Here is a 19,812-nt window from a genome sequence, read left to right on the forward strand (position 1 = left end):
CCCACCTGCTCTGAATGAACTTTTTAACCAGTCCTAACGAGAGAGCTAGGCTTGTTACTCAGTTATAGTTTCATGGTACTAGCCAGGAAGACCCTGTGAACTTTTGATTCTCCTGTCTTGGATGTATTCAACAGATGTTCAGATTATCTCTTCTTTGCCTTTAATTCCTCGCCAGGATAATGAATTTCACTTTCCTGCCATCTAGCCAGATGGGGAACTTCTAGCATTACATGTGTCTGGAACTATTCTATTCCTCATCTCTCCTCCTGCACTGATGTACTTCTACAAGGATGTTGCAGCCATAGGGCTTAGCTAGAAGGCAGAACTCTTGATGAACAGTCCCCAGGCATTGCTAGGTGGTCTTGTCAGTGTGTCCTGAGCCAGGCATCGTGGTCACAGGCATCACTCAGCCTCCTCGCCTCTGTTTGTGAAATGTGAACTGAACACAGTTCTTCTAATCTTGGGTGGTACTTTACTCCTGCTTTTATGTACAAACCCTTCCCCTTACCTCCAACTCTATTCCAGACAAATGTCTATCCTGTCCTTCCCTCTGCAATGGAGCACCCTACTTAGGTCTAGCTAAGCGACTCTTAAAAATTCTAGCTGCTTAGGCTTGTCTTTCCTACCTGGGCCTTTGAACAGCATCACCTCAGCACTGTTGTCCCAGGGCTGATTTCTAAGGAACTATCTCACATTGCTGCTAGTCAGCTCCTCACCTTGTCAGACATGAGGGTGGAGATTGACCGACCAATTTCATGGTAGTCCATGTTGGCCTGACTTGGTCCCAGCAGCACGAAGATGAATCTGACAGGAATTGGGACCTCCAAGACAGATTCCAGGAAGACGGCCTCATTTAGACGGACAAAGGCCATGGTTGGCTGCTCCAGGAACTGCACGCAACCTACCAGGAGGCAATGTTTTGAGCAGAGTTAATCATTGAGGCGAACTGTAGTGGGCTGCCTTAGTGGAAATGGTAATTCAGGAAATTCCCTTAGTCCTGCAGTCCCAAGTTGGTCTCTAGACTATTAACAAAGACTCAAGCTTCATGCTGAGGACTGTTCAAAGTCTCCCTGGTCACTGATCATTCCCCAGTTTACTTTCTCAATCTCCTACACATGAGCTCTACTTAAATTATAAGGAGCTGATTTTAAATCAGAAGGTTGTTTACTACTAAGTCAATGCCTTATGGAAGGAAGTCTCCTACATGTTGGCAGTAACTTTTATCAAAGAAACTCCTAATCTCATCAAAGAATGAAATCAGGTTTACTCAACATGACCTATTACCCATAAACCTCACCGCTTAGCAATAATTACATTCTTATCCATTAGCTCTTTATTAACTGAATGCCATATTAGCTCTGCCATTATTTTGGCTGGGAAGGATGTCAGGTTAAACAACCTATAGGTGCTGGATTGCTGTATGTCCTTTCTTGAGTATTGGCACTATTAGCTTTCTTCTGGTTTTCTCACATGTTCCCTGCATTCTTAGATCTTTTTCAGATGAAAATAAGCCAGTTCTCTAAAGACTCATAGGTACAAATTACACAGTTTGTTTTATGATGTCCGTATCTCATGAATGTTTGGCAGCCTTCACAGCTCCTAACAGATTGGGAAACATTCCCGCATCCTCCAGCATACCAGCTGCTTCCTTCCCATGCTGAACACAAATGTTTGAGTACTATTGCTCTGACATTATTACTGAACTTTCTGCCATCTGTGTCCAGCAATGAGCTATATTCTGTGTTAGACCAGCAAATCTGTGCAATCTGAATAGCCATGAGGATCCCAAGATACAGAAATGGTCAGTGTTTAGTCATCTGAATACCCAAAGTGCATTTATGAAACTAATCTGGCTTCATCATGGTTAAGCTTGGCTGAGCTGCCAAGAATCTTTGCCCAAGTTTTCTATCTGCTAGACAGGCAATGACATTTACTTTGCTTGTAGCACAGTTGTTTGCTCAGAAGTCAATGCCAGCAAAGTGCTGAGGAGGACTGCTCTTGTGGTCAGACGGTACTAAACCCACTGATGCTCAACCTGCCCACTTGTGGCTCTCCTTTGTAAAGAGAAATATGTCCTGGTGCTGATATAGCTGATCCCAGAGGCTTTGCTGGTTGCTGGGCTCTAATTCTCAAAACTCAAAGCTCTTTGGCACATGCAACCAACAACTGAAACTAGCCAGGAACAAGACCCAGTTGCTGGTAAGGTGTGCTCCTAGGCTGGGAAGAGGACAACACAAGGCCTTACAGCAATGCTGGCAATCAGTGCTTTGGGCACTTCTGAACTTCAAAATGGGATGTTTTGGTGACTGTGGTGGAACGTTCACCTCTAAGCTAGACACCAGTAGTTCCCAACTGTTACTCACATTCAGTACTTCTAAATGTAAAAACAAACAAACAAAAAAAACAACAACCCACCAACCCTATCCAGTCACACTTCATATTTATTACAGACAAACAAGATGTGTGTTGTCACCACAAGAGAGGGTGTACAAGGCTCCTTCTCAACTTAAACTTTGGAAATGCATACTAGATGTCCAAATATTTCTCAGGAGAGAGAGTATCCACAGCTGGGCCCAGACCAGGATCTAAACTGGTTTCTTTTTTGGTTCTGGGGTAGTCTACATATGCTGCCTCTTACCCACAAGGACCACGGTGGCCTCTGCATCTTCAGGAATCTTCTCCATCAACTTCAGATATTTACGGTGTCCCTCAGAGTTATGGACATGCACATTTTTCTGCCAGGGAAGAATAAAAATGAGTAAGAAGCATGTCCCTGTGCCTTTGTTTCCATACACAGCCTTGCTCTCCAGTGCACATCGGCACCTGGGCTTGTCTTGGACCACACCAGATGCTTGGCTCCCTGCTTCACTAGTAAGGCAGCCTTACAGTGAAAGGTCATGCTGCAAATGCCAGGGCCATCGCTGCCATCACACACTCCAGCAGACACTCACACAAAGCATGAGGCTAAAATTAGGTCCCAAAACCGTAATACAGTGACCTGATTTCTAGTGTTCCAGGTGATCCAGGCAAGCTCAGCCTTTACAAGGATGAGCCCTCCTGTGAAGGGGCCCCAGCGTGGGCATCAAGCATCGCTGTGTGCTGTCACAGGCCAAAGGGTGACCCTGGGGAGTGGAAAAAGGAGAGGTAGCCCCCCACATCACTCTCACCTCTTTGCACTCGGTCTCATGGGCCTTGGGGTCAGCCATCTCAATTCGTTCCTCTCCCATGAGGGGCACGCAGGTGTCTGTGGTGTGGTTGTGGTGGTGGTTCCCCACGATAGAATTCATGCTGGAGCTGGAGTGGTTCCTTGGAAAGAAGCCCTCCTTCTCATCGTTTGGGTGGCTAGGGGAGGGAGAGGTAGCTTCATTATACTGCTCTAGACAGCCTCCTTGCCCTCTCCCACCATGGCAGTGATCCGGTCACCTGAGGCATAGCCAAGTCCCTGTCAGTCTCCCTTGTCGCCCAGGGCTTGCAGAGAAGTTCTGAGCTTCCCACAACCCTCAGCTGTGTCCCACTCACCTGTGCTTCAGCAGCAGGGCACGCATCACGTTGGCTCGGTCCTCTGCTCTGATCTGGTCAGAGATTATCATGGTCTCCACCATGAGGTGAGCGATGCCAGGCAGCGTGGTCTGCTCCAGGTCAAGAAGAACGGCGCCTGTCAGGAGGAGAGGAAGAGCCCTGCTCCTAGTGTGCAGCACTCCCTGCTGCACATGTGCTCTGGGAACACAGATGTCCTGTAACAGCCCCACAAGCGCCAGGCTCTCTTCCCACTGGAGGCACCTCTCAGCCCTTCTTAACTTAAACACTCTCAGCTGAGAAATGCCACAAGTCCAGGTATCCCATGCCCTCTATGTAAACTTTTGTTCCAGAGAAACCATAAGATGCTGTGTAGACAGGCTGAGAGCCGAAGAAACACTTGGTATCCCATCACCTGTGGGATGTGAGCAGGTTCCAGGCTCACACCCTGAGGAGATCCAGTGAGAAAATGTCTCCCTTCAGTGAGAAGACAGTGAAGACACCCAACCCCAGATGCACTGGTAGCTTGAGTACCTTCCCCTCATGGGTCCAAGACCTGCTGGCACAGCTGGGTGTTGCAGTGCCACGTGCCTGAGGGCAGCAAAGCAGAGCAAGGAGCCACCTCAGACATCCTTGGGCTATTGCAATATCCTGGCAAACAGACTGTGGGATGGTCTGTCTCCCCACATCCAACAAGGAGCCTGAACAGAGACACTGTTGGCATGTCTTCAGCGAGCAGCCAAACGGCAACAGGAGCTGCCCAGCAAAACTTGTCCCAGGGCAATATACAAATCCTGGCCAGAAGCACAAAGCAATTTCTGACTTACCATGGGCAATTGTCTTCCTGAGCTCCAGCAGGCTGCGGAAGGACAATGAAGCCACATGGGGTTTCCCCCACCTGGCCGTGTCCTCCTCCACATCCTCCTCAAACTTGATCCAGCGGGCTGTTTCCCTCCAGTGCATCTCCTGGTTCTTATCCACCACCAGCTCGTTCAGCTCCACAAACACCTGTGCAAATCGCAGTGAAGATGTGAGAATTCCCCTGATAGGTACGGTTCTATAAGCAATATGTGGAAAGCCTCAGGTCTATTCTTAATGTGCTGCCTGTTCTAAAGCAGTGCTTGGGCAAACTTGCCTTAGCTAACAGAGTTTTGGTGAACAGGAACAGCTAGGTCTGGCAGTACGGCAGGAGCCTTCACCAGCACATGGAACAGCAGAAAGCTACAAGTGAGACAATGCAGGCAGAGGAAGCAGAGTGAATCAAAGTTGGGCACTTCTCTACCAAACAACTTCGTCCTCTGCCTCCTTTTCAGCTACAATAAGAAGTTTCCCCCCAGATTTCCCATGCTAACGTTCTGTCATGGTTTGGCCTTCGCACCTTCTCACCAGAAGATGGTGATATTACTGTGCTGCCAACTTCCCAAACAGCACTACAGTTTCTGTGACTTTTTTAATGTCTTTCCTAAAGTTGAAGCACCATGACTTCAGAGAAACCTCAGCTTTTATTGGAAAGGTGCATTTTCAGCTTTCATTGACAATGGATAAGAGATTGAAATGTCCCTACCAAGGCTATGTAAAGTATTAATAATATTGAAACTACCTTGATCACTTTATAAAATGTCTGTTTCTCAACCTGATTTATAGCTTCTGAACAAGTGCAGGAGGACCGCAGATACCTCATGGGGTTTTCTATCCAACTTCTTCTTCTTCTTCTTTTTCTTAACTGATGGGGTTGATGCTAATTTTTTGCTCGTCCTGGTGATCTGGCTCCTAGATGGTTTCTTCATCAGATGCCTCCTCACACCAGGGTTGTCTTCAAAGCGGTGGCCTGGACACACAGGAAGGGAGAAAAGACCACCAGTGTGTCTAGTGGAAATGCACTGTCTGGCATGGGAACACATCCAAACCCACCTTTTTCTCTACATTATACTGGCAAAGCCCTGGCAGTTGAGAACTCACCATCATCCTCTGGGCCGTTGGAGATCCTTCCTGCCTCACCTGCCTACCTCCAGCTGTTCCTGATGTCTGAGAGTTAATTCCTTTAAAGATCAAGGTTTCCTCCCAGGCTGTGCACATGCTGGAGCACCATTGTAAAAGCTTTTAGGTTTTATTCACGGTACCTGAATAAGTGGTGCACGAACCCTCTCCATATTGTCACAACAAAAAGCAATCTGTAGCCCTGTCAGTATGGCACAGAAGTGCATCTTCCTTAGCACATACAGACCATGGGGACAGGGAAAACCTCAGAGTCCTGCTCCAGGATGAGTGGGCTGTCCCAGGTAGATCACAGTCAGTGGTCTTACTCAGCTTCGGTCCATGCAGGCTCGCTGATCTCCTTGCAAGGCAAAGCCAAAGTCTTCTGGGGTGAAACTCAGGTCTCCATGTATCTTTTTGCAGTTAGCTTCAAGACTTGCAGCTCTTTGGGCATGAAAGGTAGTGAAAAGCACTGGGCTTGAAGGCCTTGTGCTCTCCTTGATGCTCGCTGCAGGAAAATATCTGCGCATCTCTGGCAAGGAAAGTAACAGCCCAACATCAGGCCAGGCATACCATGGCCTTGCTTCTTGGAAATCTGGGTTGCTAAATTAAATATAACATGAATCAATACTGAGCTTCAGGGGATTTTCACCCACTGGCTGCCATGCTGATGCAAGTCCTGCTGTCAGCTGGACTCCTCCCTGCTCTACTTACTGTACTGCAATGTCAATAGGAGCCAATAACTGCCCACTGATACATGTTTCTAGCTTCCTCGGACTTCTGCATGGATTTCTCATTTCTTGCATGCCCCACAGCTGCTTCCCCCAAACAAACATCAAGCTCAAGCGAGCACCTGAAGCCTGGAGTCCTTACTGAGCACATGATCTCAGACCGAGATCCAAGGGTAATGCACCCAGAGAACAGATCTTCTCTCCTTGCCTGAAGCCAAGCTCCCCAGCACAGCATGAGATGGTGACAGCATCTGAGGATGCAGCATGGTTCCTATGGCGGCTCCAAGACAACAAATTGGTACATTACTCTCCCACAGAGCACCTCCTACAGTCTTTTCCAAAAGATGTTCTCGCTACTGTTGGTTTCCATAAGTCATTTTTCCTCCACCTTAAGTCTGAAGATGACAAATGTTACTTTACACTGATTAAGTTCTTCCTCCGGAGTACCTGTCCTAGTCAGTCCAACTCAGCAGGAAAATGCCTTCAATTCGTGCATTAGCTCCTGCTTTCCTCCATTTATTTCCCTTTGTCTACAAGTAGAAAGTTCAGATAGAGGCATCAGAATAGCTGCATTGGTACTAGAAAGCAATTTGTTAGCCCAGGTGTTTGATGAGCCACCATCATGGGGATGGTGCATTCTTCTTATTTGCCCCAGTGTAAAGCTATACCATTACCTCTAGGAAGGAGACTGAAACCTTATCTCTTGGAATATTTAAGGTTAGACTAAACAAAATGCTAGGCAACATATAAAAAGTCAGGGCCCTATGCTGGCTTCTGGAAAAAGCTATTGCCCAGCAATTGCTTTCCCAGCTCTAGCTGGAGTGGGGCAGTACGTGTGTGAGTAAATATGAGTATATATAAGCATACATTTGGGATATGTACCATAACCATGCACCTAAGTGTGTGTAGATATGCAGCAGAACATGTGTAATTGGGAAGGTGAAGGTGAAGGCAAAGGCAGGACTATACCCATGCAGACACACACACAAGAATTTGAGGGTGAGATTGGGTTATGCCTGTTGTTTCTACAGTACATCTGTGAAGAGGAGGGAAGATATGAGAGGAGCTGAAGAAATGCAGGCTCTCTGTGCTCATCCCTGCTGCCACCCAGCTGTCCCTGCACAGCGCTCCCCATACTCCAGTCATTAAAAGGAATGCAAAGAGACACGCTCAGGTCCAACAAGGACTCTGCTCTGCAGAAAAGCTATTATGTTCCTTCTGGATCTGAGCTGATCCTGGAAGAGGAAGGCACAGCAAGTAGCTGAGTAAGTGGCCCTGGCTGGACGTGAGCTGGCTCTGCACAGACCTGATGCTGTTGTCTCTGCCATCTCTGTCTGCTGCATCTCTGCGGGATTAATCCACAGTGTGGATTTATTGTGCAGAAATAATTAAGAGTTGACTGTACAGTACATCCTATTTTCAAGCACCTGCAGTATTAGCTGTAGCGATCAATGAATCCGTTAACTGCTAGCAAGACAAATGTCCCCACTGTATAAGTGATGCATATCACATTTTAAGAAGCAACCTGCCCCTTCCACCTTCCCGAGAGCAGCCATCCTTCCCCAGGTGAGCCTGCAGCTATTGCTCACAGTCTTAACTCACAAGTTGCTCAGCCTGGGACAGCTGACGGGGCCAATTAGCTCCAGGTTTGTAGTTTCAACTTTGCTCCTATTAAGTTATCTAAGAATTTACAGTAACAAGTATCAGACCCAGCCAGAAGCAAATCCCCACTTGCTGGTCCCTGTACAAGCACATAGGCAGACATTCCTCCCCCAGAGGCTGCAAGGCTTACGAAGATGGACTAGTTGAGACAGAAATAATGATGCTGGGACTGAGGAATCAGCAGTTAATTGTTTTACCTAAGATCATACCAGAAGGCTGTGGTAGAGCCAGAAGCTGCACCAAGCCTCTGGAGCCCATGTTGCACTCCGCCTCTCCACACCTGCTTGCAAAGCCTGGGATAGCTCTGGGGCCATGCCACCTGCTTTTGTGCACTTGTACAATGCCTTGAAACACATAGAACACAATCCAGATGAGGATATTTGGGCAGCTGCCGTGGAGCAATGACTGCCAGCAGTGTCCCTCCCAAGGTGACACACACAGCCACCTTCAGCTGCTGAGAAAAGACTGCCCGTACAAGGTGGCAGCGAGGTGCTGCTTTCTGTGGAGCCTCTGGGATGGCTCCGAGAGCCACTTCTCCACAAGGTGTGTGCACGGGTAAGGAAACATGCAGACAACAGAAAGACGCTCTTTGCTCCTGGGATTCCTACTTTCTCCTACCCTGCGATTCCCACTCTTCCTTCCTTCCTCTTTCCCCTTCCCAGGCCCTCAGCTTGCCGTTAGCTACTTTCACAAACAACATTCAAGCCTGCAGACACTGGGACTAGTTTATTTTCTCCTCCAGGCATTAGTCTACAGCACAGAGCTGAGAACCTGATACCCAGCACTGCTGTCAGATCCGCAGCCCTGCTCGGATTCCAGCAAACAGAGAGCAACAGCACACTGTCACCTTGTGCCACAGATGGAAGGAGACATTGCTCTATTCTTATATGTGCCTGGGAGCAGAGGCTTTTCCTCTGGACACAATGTGGGTTACATACTGATGGGCATAAACAGCAAGGGGCAGCTGCCTCCAGGGCTGCTCAAGCAAGAAGCACACAGGGATGCGTCTCAATACTACAAAATGGATCCGTACAAAGACCTCATACTGACACACAGACACCAGACAGCTCCTCCAACACCCCCAGGCACTGGGCTGCATGCAGTGGGGCAGACAGTACCTTCTCTAAACCCGATCAATCTGACACAGGGAGAGCAGCAGACAGCAAACACAGGGTTAGGGCTAAGCACTACAGCTGGGGGCTCTGCTCTACAGCTGCACCCAGGGGTCACCGCTCTGGTACTTACAGGTGGTCTCCCCACCCGGGTAACCCAGGTGGTTTCTGATGGCCTCCCATAAATCATAGTCTTCAAAATTGAAGGCAAATTCATCAAAGTCTTCATAGCCGAGCGAGTTGCGAACGCGGGCACTTACTGCTGCTTCAGGGCTGCCGCCCTCTTCCAATTCCCTCGCCGTCTCCTCGCCCTCCCTCAGGGTGCTCATGTTGTCCTTGCGAAGGTCAGGGGTCAGGTGCCATGAGCCACTCACCTTCCGAGGAGGGGTTGGGGCTGCCAGGCTGAAGTGCAGAAAGCGAGCTGCCCCGGGGGGGTTTCAGCGCAGCCCTAGGGCAGGCCCCAGTGCCTTGCTCCCCCGGGCACAGGGCATGGAGCTGCTGGGGCCTGGTGGGGTCCTGGGGAGGATGGCTGCACCCGGGGATGTTCCTGGGGAGAAATATTCCTCGGGCTCTGCGGAGCAGGATCCTCGCTGTGCCGCGGGCTCTTTGCTGGATGCCCAGGGACAGGCAGGCTCCGCGTGCAGCACCGCTTCTCTCCCTCGCTCCCCTCTGGTGTCTCCCTCCCTCTCCAGCATGCAAAGCAACCTATTGAATTCTCCATGTCCTCAGGCCCAGAGCGTGCATTTCCATGACGTCTCTCCTGTCTGCCCTCACGCGCACGCAGGGGCAGTCCCCCTCAGATGCATTTTGGAAGGGGCAGCTGCCTCTCTACGAGCAGCACGCAGGAGGGGGAAGGCTTCTCACATCAGGTGGCTGCGATCCCAGCGCTGGTGTGTCACACAGAGGGCTGCTAACTGGGAAAGTGTGTCAGGAAAGGAGAGAGCTGGGTCTCAGGGAAAGGCAAGGAGCCCTGAAAAGGAGAGGGCAGCGGGGTGGGTGGAGGAGGGCTGGCACCTGTGGGGTGGGTGGGAGGAGAGGTACTGGGCTCATGTGGAAATTTGGGACCAGAGCTCTGGATACAAAAAAGCTGATAGACAGGAGTCAAAGGTAGAAAAGCAGGGGCTGAGAGACAGGGAAATGAGGACCAGGTCTGTCAGGGGAGGCTGAAGATCGTGTGTGGAACTGTCAGGAATGCGAGCAAAGCAGGGAGATGCAAAGGACAAACATGCTATAGTGTGGTAAAACCTCACTTTTCATGCCATCCAAATCAGCAGATGCCAGCATCTGGGCCTCAGCCTCATCCGTGGGGACACGCTGATATGCTGCACTCTCCAGCGTGGTCATACTGCCGATGCACATCCTCTCCTTTAAGTCATAGGTAACTCGTTGTCCACTTGCCACCTGGCCCCAGGGCTTGCGCTTCTCCCAGCCCTGAGAAACACGTTCCCGGGGTCCAGGAAGGCTGTAGGGATCAAAGAGACTGATGGTAGAAAATGAGATAAGTGGTGGCAGGCACTGGTTCTTCTCAGGGAATGGGACCCCTTGGCCCAGCCCAGAAAAACAATTCCCTGAGAAGGAGCAGAGTGACAAGTCACCTGTCCCAGCACCTAGAGGTTGTCCTACCAACCCTTCTGCTCCTCCTTGCCCCACAACGCAGAGCAGGATCAGCCTGAGGTATGTGTTAGAGACACACCTCTGAGCTGAGGACCTCATGGTCTTCAACTGTGCTGTGCCTCCTGGGCTTCCCAGCCTGCTGGTCAGCACCACAACACAAGCTAGATGAGAGAAAGACTACGGCACATGTGCACCCAGTGCCCTCAAACCCACATCCTGAGGAACCCGCAAACACAAAGAAGTCCCAGGAGTCCCAGAAAGTGACCATTCTGCTGGAGAGCAGCAGTGTTGCTGCAATCACTGGGCTCCACAGTCTCTGTGGTTCAGCAGGAGAGTTGAGACTGGGCAGAGCCACACACCTCTCTGTGCAACACCAAGTGCGGGGTCTGTGTGGTGACCCAAGTCAGGGAGAGTGGCAGCAGCTCAGCACCTGCCCTCCTACCTGCAGAGGGATGTAGGGCCCTTGTCCTGTAGCAGGTCAGTGAGGCATGGTGTGGAGGACAGGATGCCACACTCCTCTTCCACATGGAACTGCGCTGGGGCCAGAGTGCTGCCAGACTCATCCTCATCGCTGCCAATGGTGAACTGCAGAGACAACAACCTTGAAAGCAAGAGCCAGGCTAGGCACACATGTCCCCCTCCACCATCCCCATGGCCTAGAAAAGGCTACTGAAACTTTTCCCCCTCGTATCTGATACCCTCTAAGAACAGTCACATTGATCTTCCTTCATGTCTTACACCCCAAACATGGTCATGCACACACCTTCCTCAGCATCCATTCGAGACAGTGACTTTTCTGTTACTGTCCCTGGAACCTTCCCTCCACTTGCCCCAGCCTCCCAGCCCCACTCAGACAGGGATGCTCCAGCCTTGCCTTCGGTTTGCTTGGGGGCTCCAGCTTAGGAGATGTGTCCTTCCCACGATCTTCGCCCTCAAACTCTACAAAGACCTCCTTCTCCTGAACTTCCTCTGTCTCAGACTCTCCTTCTTCCTCCTCTTCTTCTTCTTCCTCTTCTTCCTCCTCTTCTCCTCCTTCCTCGTCCACTTCTTGGATGGTAGGGGTGACCTCTGAGGGGGGTACTGAGGTTTTCTTCTTTTTCCTTCTTCTTTTTTTCCTCCTGCCGGCACGGGGGGGCCTCTTTTGGAACTTGAGGGCAGAAGGGAGGTGAGTGGAAAGGGGATGATGGATGTGGTGCGAGGTTTGGCGGTGGACTGAGAGAGAAAAAGAGAGTCAGAGGGGCAGGAAGAGGCTGGGAGGAACCTGCCAGGCGCCCCTCCAGGAAACAGCATGGTCTGGAGATCAAGGGCCAGGAAGGGCAAGGAGAGCCACCAGCCCACAGGGACACAGCAAAGCTCTTCCAATGATGTGGCAGGCTGTGGTCAGCCTGAAGTGGCTGAGGAGGCAGCCCTCGTGCAGTGCCAAACCACCCCAACATTGCTTTGCCACCCTGGGCAAGACAGGGCTCTTCTGAGGCTGCTGAAAGCCATTCACACAGCTGTGCAGAGCTGCAGGGACCTGCCAGAGACAACACCCCCTTCCTAAACATGGGGAAATACTTCTCACATTCTCAAACAAGCAGCGTTTGGGTCATTTACAAACATTTCTTTCCTGCATAGTGTTCTTCAGTTGGACTTAAATAGATGTGCCTTATTTCACTCACGGGCTTGGACAGGAATCACAGACCGAGACTTTTAGTGCAGATGCAACATAAATTCACGTCTCAGGTTCTGTGAGGTACCAGCCTCTGAAATGCAGGCTCAGTTAGGAGGCTCTCTTTAAAAACCAGGGTAAAAAACAGGGCAGAAGGACTTTTCTTCAAACTAATCCACAAAGAGAAATTCATACGGAGTTGACCTGGGTGTCGTGGGAATTACACAACGAGATGAAATTAATGGCATTTCTGAGCCATCACTCAAAACCAATGTCAATGCACCATGCGGGGAGCAGGGTAAGCTCGGCATCTCCCAGCAAGACATGGGAAAGCCACTTCTGCCTGGTCTATCTGCAGGCACAAAGCCTCCCAGATGCAGCCTGCAGGATGCACGGCCCCTGGGGCTGCACCCGGAGCAGCTAAAATGCCGGGGGCACCAGTCGCTTTGCAAGGGGGCTTTGCTCAGCAGCTCTTCCTGAGGAATTGTTTCCAGCCTGTTTTGATTTGGTTCCTTCCCAGCTTTCCTGTGACATGGCAGCAAAATCTGTTTATAGTGAAAACTACCTTCAAAGGACATTTTCAATGGAAGCTGTAACCTTCTCCCTGGGAGAGCCAGGCAGGTTCATTGTTCTGGTGTCATGTTTCCTTTCCTTTGGTTTCTCAAGTCTTTTCTCCCTTGTTTCCCCCCTTGGGAACAGCAGGAATATTTCACACACCCCCTTGGTTCAGCCTTGTGGCAAGAATTAGAAGAGGTTGGGAATGGTCAGACAAATGCAAAATGGGAACTTCAGGCTCTTAATGAACACTTGTTCATCCAAAGTGCTCTTCGGTTATTTGCTTTGAATAGATAGGTTTGGGCAGAAAGGCACTCCTGTTCTGCACTCCCCGAGCACTGCTCCGCCTGCCATGGATAGGTCAGGCATCAATTCCTCATGCAGTAAAAAGCAAGTAAGGCCCCAGCAGTGCACAAAGCTGGTGCTGAAGTCACAGCCCAGCTCTCACTTCTGGGCTGTTTGCATCAGGCCAAGACAGAAACGTCTGCATTTTGGACCAGCAGAGAGCCCAAGCCTCAGGCTGCAGGGAAGTGCAGCGATGGCAAGTGGCTGGTCTGGCACAGAACAGAGCAGCACCACCCTTTACCTCAGCACTTCTGCCAGCTGATCACTTCTCCCACAAAGGAAGGCTGAAGGGGGGAAAAATACACCTCTCCCTAGCACAGAACACATTGTTCTTCCATCTTCTTCCTCCCCATCCTTCAGCAGCTTCTGTGCACCCAGCCTCTACTCTCCTTGCCCAAGCCCTTCCTTGCATCGCCTGTCTGAATAGAAAGCTATGGCCAAACCAGCATCTGATTACACTTTCCAGTGAATAAAAGATATGAAAAAGTAATTTGGATAGGGAGTCCAGAAGAAAGAACCCACATATTAGTAGTTCCTGGTTGTGAATGGGGCAGGAGACATTTTTAAAACCAGAGAGCATTCACTCCATGAGCCCGTAGAATATCTTTCAAAGTCTAATACCCTACCAGAACTTTCAGCTTCAGGAATACATGCTGAATAAAATTTCTGAGAGCCGCAGTTTGACACAGTCCTAGCCCTAGATAACAGGGTTACATCAGGAACTCAAAGGAAAACAAGCTTGATTCTAACAAGGAGAAAAAAACTCTTCTATTTAAGAAAAAAAAACAAAACACCCCAAAACTAACAAAGCACAAATCTCTAGGCAAATTTTCCAAGAAGCTTCTGCCATGCATGCTGAAGCAGATCATCTGCATGCTCTGCGCCAGCTCACACACCTGTGCACACACAGAGCTCTGAGCAGGTAAGTACTGCCAGCACAGTACAGGTATCCAACCCGCAGCAAAGCGATGAGCACCCTGCAGCCACGAGTGTGAGTGACTGTGCTCAGGTGGAAAGTGCTGTTTGAATGTAGCCTCCGTAGAGAGATGGCACAAGCAGAAAGTAGCAGCTGGAGTGCATTACAGTAATTGAATATTGCTAGCAAACTTTTGCAACACCAATTGGAAATGAGTGGCCAAGCAGAAAACAGCCTGGTGATGTACTTAGAACAAAATGTTCCTAAGGTTGTATCCTATCAAAGCTACGCTGGGAAATAAGCAGTATCTGACTGCACAGAGCCAGAGACTGGGAAACTCACCCAACCATTGCTACTTGTCTGCCACACGCCAGCCCGCTGGCTGGGGGGCTCTTCCTGCCCATTACCACCACTACTACAACCTACTGCGACCATCTACAGCAGGCAATAGCTTATGACTGCTCTTGTGGGCACACTCTCATTCTACAGCCAAAGTGACTCTGACTGTTGCCTTCTTCATGGAAGGGCAATTAGAGGAATGAACATGCTGATCAGAGGATTCCAGGTGAAATAGCTGCAGCATTTTAAACTCGTGCTTCATCTCTAATTTTCAATCCTTTTTTGAGCAGATAAGCCTGATGGTTTCATGGCTGCTATTTAGAACTACATGGGCATGTCTGACTGGAACCATCTGCTTTCAGACTGGGGAGGACAGCCTGGCTTCTAGCCATATTTGGATGTTTCTTTGCAGCCATATGGAAGAAAAATAGTTTCGAAGTGGAAACTTCAGCTTGCAGAGGTGGCTGCAGAGGTCCCTGACACCGGGTGAGGAGGTGACCTGAGCTACATGTGAGCAGGAGCTACACCTCCAGGAAACTGGGACACTGGGACAGACTGACATAAGGCAGCTGAGTGTAAGCAGCACTTTGGGAACACTCTAAAGGGAGAAAAGGTTTGCGGGTCCCCAGCAAAAGGCTGCAGAATACATAGAGCTGAGCGAGGGTTAGGAATGGATGTGGGTACAATAGTTCAAACCTACATACATTCAAAATCTCTCTCACTGTAGCAGCGTCTCTGCTTCTCCAGATTGCTTGATGCTGACTTGCTTATCAGGTCCCCAAATCTCTCGATTGATAAAGTCTTATCCAAGTCCTCATCGTCCTCGGCACCAGGAGAGGCTTTTTCTGCACGATCTCTGCCCTGCACAGAAATCGCCAGATAACAATCAAACACTGCAGACTCCTACCATCCTCCAGGTTCTCATGCCCTGCAGATGGAGCTGGGCTTCTGAGGAGCAGCAGGCAGCATCCCACGGGGTAGGGGAACAGTTACTCATTTCTGGGCACAGCTCCTCTGTAATCCTGGGGCTCCCGTTTCCCTTGGCATGCCTTCCTCAGGCCTTCCTGCCTGATTTTCTCCCATTTCAGGCTACGGGTGCTCCTCTGCCTTTTGCTGGTGGGTAATCACCAGGTGACACCTACCCTTTCTGCCTCCTGAGCAGCTGCAGCTGGTACAATTGTCTGTCAACACAGCCAAAATGCCAGTGCTGAGCTGTTGTGGACTCCCGAGTTTCCATGGAAACAGGAGGAGGCCCAACTGTGACAAATCTGTCTGTGCCGGGCACAAAGAGAGAGCAAGGTGGCTTTAGCAGAGCTGTGCCTCCCCACAACACCCCCAGCTGCCCCCTGGCACCACGAAGCCCCTACAGCTCCCATCCCACCAGGGCTCTGGACACTGTGTGCTCTCAGAGGCTCCTGCTGTTTGCCACCACTACTTAATGGCACACGGAAGCAGCCTTCAGCCTTCTCTGGACCTCAGCTTGCTGTCTGCGTGGGGAGTGCATCCGGCCTTGATGGCAGTTCCCGGGATAGACATGGCACTGCTGGTGCCAGATTCCCACCTCACCTGCTGCAGGTCGATGAAGGCATCTCCTACGGGAGGGGACTCGCCAGCTGCCATTTTGGTTCAGGACCTAAGGGCCTGGGCAAAATATCAACCCTTCTCTTTCACCGGCAGGCACCCAGCAAACCTGGAGAGTGGCATAACCTGTGGAGAGAGGGCAGGACAAGGGAACGTCGTGGGACACTGCCACCCACACTGCCCTCAGTCCCTGTGGTCCTAACCCAGAGAGGTCGCCTTGGGGAAGCTGCAGCAATAGGGCAGGCTGAGCCCAGCAGAGCTGCATCAGCTCCTGTCCCACCAGGAGGAGCTGGAGACGGCTCACAGAGCGGCACTGGGAAGATTCAGGCCTCTGAAAACCCATCTGAACTCCCACGGAGAAGGACAGAAGCTGTAAGCACATCCACAGCACTTTGCGCAGAGGGATGGATAAGCAAAGTGTTCTCATCTCGCTGAGCAGGAGAAGAGACATTTGTTAACACTACAAGGGAAGAATACAAATGACTGCAAAATTGGCAAAAGGGAACATTTTTTTCAGTGATGTCATTGGGTGGGAAAAAAGTGCAAAACTAGAGGATAGCTTGGCTATCTCTCTGGGTAACAAGCTGTCATATTTATGACAAAACCCATCTTCCATAATAAGCTGTCACCTAGCTGTGAAAGCTTTGGAAGAAGTATTATAGGACTACAGGCTACATCCCAGTGATCTGCTCGGGTATTTCTTACCATCCCATCTGAAGTACCTGGTATGGGCCACCGTTTGAGACATGACACTAAAATGGATAGTCTAAAGGTGATGCCAGTAAGGCCACTCCATCATCCCTCCTTCTACCTTTGAAGATCTCCAGAAGGTGCTACTAGAGAGTCTGCTTATTCTGCCCACCTGAAGGCACATGTTTATGAAGCCAAGAACTGTGGGGCCACCTGTAAGGCAACTTTGAGGAGCAGATGTCATCACTGATGAAGCACGCTCTCCTGGTCCAAGCCACCTTCTCTCAGGCCATTTGTACAGATTTAGCTCTCAGACCACTTCTATAGATTTAGCAGCTATCTCAGGATACAGTCATGCAAATGAACAAACTATTGAACAGTGCCAGAAGCACTACAGCTAGAAGCTAGGCATGCTGCAATGCGATACGGCTGCAAGCAGCAGAGCGCAGTAGTGAGGCTGCGCACCCAGGCCTTGCAGGCGTGGATGCTGGTTGTTCCTTCTGCCACTCCAGGAGCACTCCACATGCAGTATTGGCTCAGTGCTGGGCAGAGCAGTGGTGGAAAGACTAAAACGATGGGTATTTGTTAATGACAGGGAGGGAATATGAAAGGATAGAGCACTACGGACATGGTTTTGCTGGCATGGTGGTGATGAGCTGACAACCGGATGATCTAGATGATCTTAAGAGGTCTCTTCCAACCTTAATGAGGAACACCAGAGGAACTAACACAGCTATATGGACAAAAAGAGAATTAAAATGTAAGGTAAAGCCTCAAGCACACCTCCTTGGACTCCACAGTGACCAAACCCCTCTATGAGACCTGAACAGCTTGAGAGAAATATTGCGCCAAGACAGAAGTCTAAAAAGCAAACGGAGAATCCAAACCAAAAGGAACAGGATGAAAATAGCCAATTCATTCAGCAGGTCTGCAAGGGCTTCTCCTTAAGCTGTTTGGTTTGCACCCTGTCTTCCAAGAGAGATGGAAGAAAAAATGGTTCAGAGAGAAAGCAGAAAAAGGAGAAAGATCTGGAAATGAGCTGTAAGAGGAGACTACTCTTTTTCCACAGGAGACCTGATGGAGAAAAGAGTAATACGTGTCTTTTATTTCTTTTTGCTTTTAACTCAAGAAGAGAGTATCATTGCACGAAACCCAACAGCAGCAAATTTGAAACTGAAGGCTGCGGGAAGCGCTCCCGGCACGTCGCTCCCGATGGGTGCATTCATTGCTGGCCGCTAGAGGCCACCTGCCCCTCGTTCTGCAGCCTCCTGCAACCTGTCAGAGATGCTCCTCGCATCCCGCCTGGCATTTCTATCACCTGCAACAGAAGGAGTTCAGAGGAGAGCAACAGAATCTGCCAGCGGGCCAGAGGGATTGGTTATAAGGAAAGGTTAGGAGCTAAATTTGTCTGGCGCGGTATGGGATGACTAAGATGGGGAGGGGACGTGCCAGCACTCTGGAAACATCTCAAGGGTGTGAAACACGAATAAAGGGTTTTGGTGTTGTTTTTTTCAGGTGATCCCACACAAAGAGACTCTGAAATGAGCTAAAATGTAAAAGAGAAGTTTGAAACGAATATCAAGAGGGTTCTGCTAATGAGCGTCGTGCTGACGCCCAGCCTGCTGCGAGCCCTGCCCAGCCTGCTGTCAGAGGAATACAAGACAAAGGGGTACTAACAGCAGAGAAAGCTGAAAGGAGGATACCTCCATCCTGCTCTATCTCCTGCTTGCGGGGAGGACGTGATTCAGCATTCCCGCTACAAGTAATTTTCAGTAATAGAAGCGTGATGCCAGAAGGCCAGATTGGAAGGGAAGAAAGCAAAACGCACAGGCTGCTGGCTGGCACGCTCTCACACCTTCCCTCTCTCCATCAGTGCATTATCCCTGCTCACAGCAATTCCTGCAGGGACTCTCCCCTCAGAACACAGCCGTCAGCATCAGCAACAGCACGGGCTCACCCACACCGCTGTGCTGCGCACCGACGGCCTCAGCTGGAAGCAAACAGGCAGGCATGTCCCCGTAACGCTGACAGCTCCCAGGGGCCACGTGTTGCTGACAGCTTCCAGAGTGGCTCCCCGGTCCCCAAGGGCCAATTCACTGTGTCAGGGCAGGGACTGCCCTGCTTTGCCAAGGAAGCACACAGGGGCCCGCTGCCCTCGCTGCCCCTTGGCAAAAGGTTTGGCTGCTGCTGGATCCCAGCCACATAGGCAAGAGGAGAAGCAGCCCCCAGGTCCCCTCAGCTCTTCCCTAATCCGCCGCCAATCCGGCTGGGAGCCATGGGGTGTCTAGACAACGGACTGCTGCGGGGAGAGGAATAAAGCCCCACAGGCACAGCCAGCACCGGGATGCGGGAGGGCAGGAGATGCTCAGAAGGGGCAGGATGGGAGGGCTGGAAACGCTTCCCCGTGCAGGCTGAGTTCCACCAGGGCTGAGCAGGAGGTGCTGCCACAGCCTGAGAGCCGAACCAGATGGAAGCACTGAGCCCAGCTCTCCTGCACCTCGCGGGAGGGACAGGGCCAGGCACGGCACAAGGAAAAGCAGCAGCACTTAAAGCAGCGAGCACACGAAGTTTTTAGGCATCAGCGGTTTAACCTGTGGCTTTCTCTTCTACACGGCTACACTGTAACTAAAATAAAGTATTTCATAAGGTTTAAGTATTTCAGTGACTTTCATACCCTACCGAACAGACAGACAAACGGTCACAGGACCGTTATGCGGGGGGTGCAGCACATTCCCCTGGCTCTCTGCTCTCAGAGGCACAGGGCAGGACGGGGCTGGCACGGACACGGACACGGACACGGACACGGACACAGGCAGAGCCCCTCCGAAAGGACGCCGTCGCAGTGGATAAGCAGCCAGCCCTGCGCCCGGACAGCCCGCACGGACAGCCGGCAGGACGGGACGGGGGCGGCGGGGGCCGCCCCGCACGGCGCACCGTGCCCCTGCTCACGCCCTCCGCGAGACACCGACGCCCCCCACGCGCGTCCGCGGCCCCCCCGGCCCCGGCCCGGCCCCTACCTCGCACCGCCGGGTTAGGAGAGCCGCCCGCCGCCGCGCCGCGCTCCGCCCGACCCGTGCCGTGCCGTGCCGTGCCGTGCCGTGCCGCACCGCTCCGTGCCGTGCCGGT

General features: G+C 51.0%; 1 protein-coding gene across 4 annotated transcripts in view; it reads right to left on the reverse strand.

Annotated features, from left to right (window-relative positions):
• Positions 1-19,809, reverse strand: part of SLC4A3 (solute carrier family 4 member 3) — a 29,765-nt gene extending 9,956 nt beyond the window's left edge. For 2 of the 4 annotated variants that reach the window (XM_025152363.3, XM_015289705.4), the window contains exons 1-12: positions 19,704-19,809; positions 15,982-16,122; positions 15,120-15,276; positions 11,484-11,821; positions 11,052-11,194; positions 10,246-10,457; positions 5,193-5,344; positions 4,344-4,524; positions 3,520-3,655; positions 3,168-3,342; positions 2,639-2,735; positions 717-901 (exon numbers count right to left, since the gene is read on the reverse strand). In XM_025152363.3, coding sequence (XP_025008131.1) covers positions 717-901; positions 2,639-2,735; positions 3,168-3,342; positions 3,520-3,655; positions 4,344-4,524; positions 5,193-5,344; positions 10,246-10,457; positions 11,052-11,194; positions 11,484-11,821; positions 15,120-15,276; positions 15,982-16,035 — 1,830 coding nt within the window. In that variant the 5' untranslated portion in view covers positions 16,036-16,122; positions 19,704-19,809. Of the gene's footprint in view, positions 1-716; positions 902-2,638; positions 2,736-3,167; positions 3,343-3,519; positions 3,656-4,343; positions 4,525-5,192; positions 5,345-9,128; positions 9,331-10,245; positions 10,460-11,051; positions 11,195-11,483; positions 11,822-15,119; positions 15,277-15,981; positions 16,123-19,703 lie in introns of those variants that run through there. The other 2 variants (XM_015289703.4, XM_015289706.4) reach the window with 2 other exon arrangements.
• Positions 19,810-19,812: the final 3 nt, after the last annotated feature.

Source organism: Gallus gallus, chromosome 7 (assembly GCF_016699485.2).
Source record: "Gallus gallus isolate bGalGal1 chromosome 7, bGalGal1.mat.broiler.GRCg7b, whole genome shotgun sequence".
Taxonomy (NCBI): Eukaryota; Metazoa; Chordata; class Aves; order Galliformes; family Phasianidae; genus Gallus; species Gallus gallus.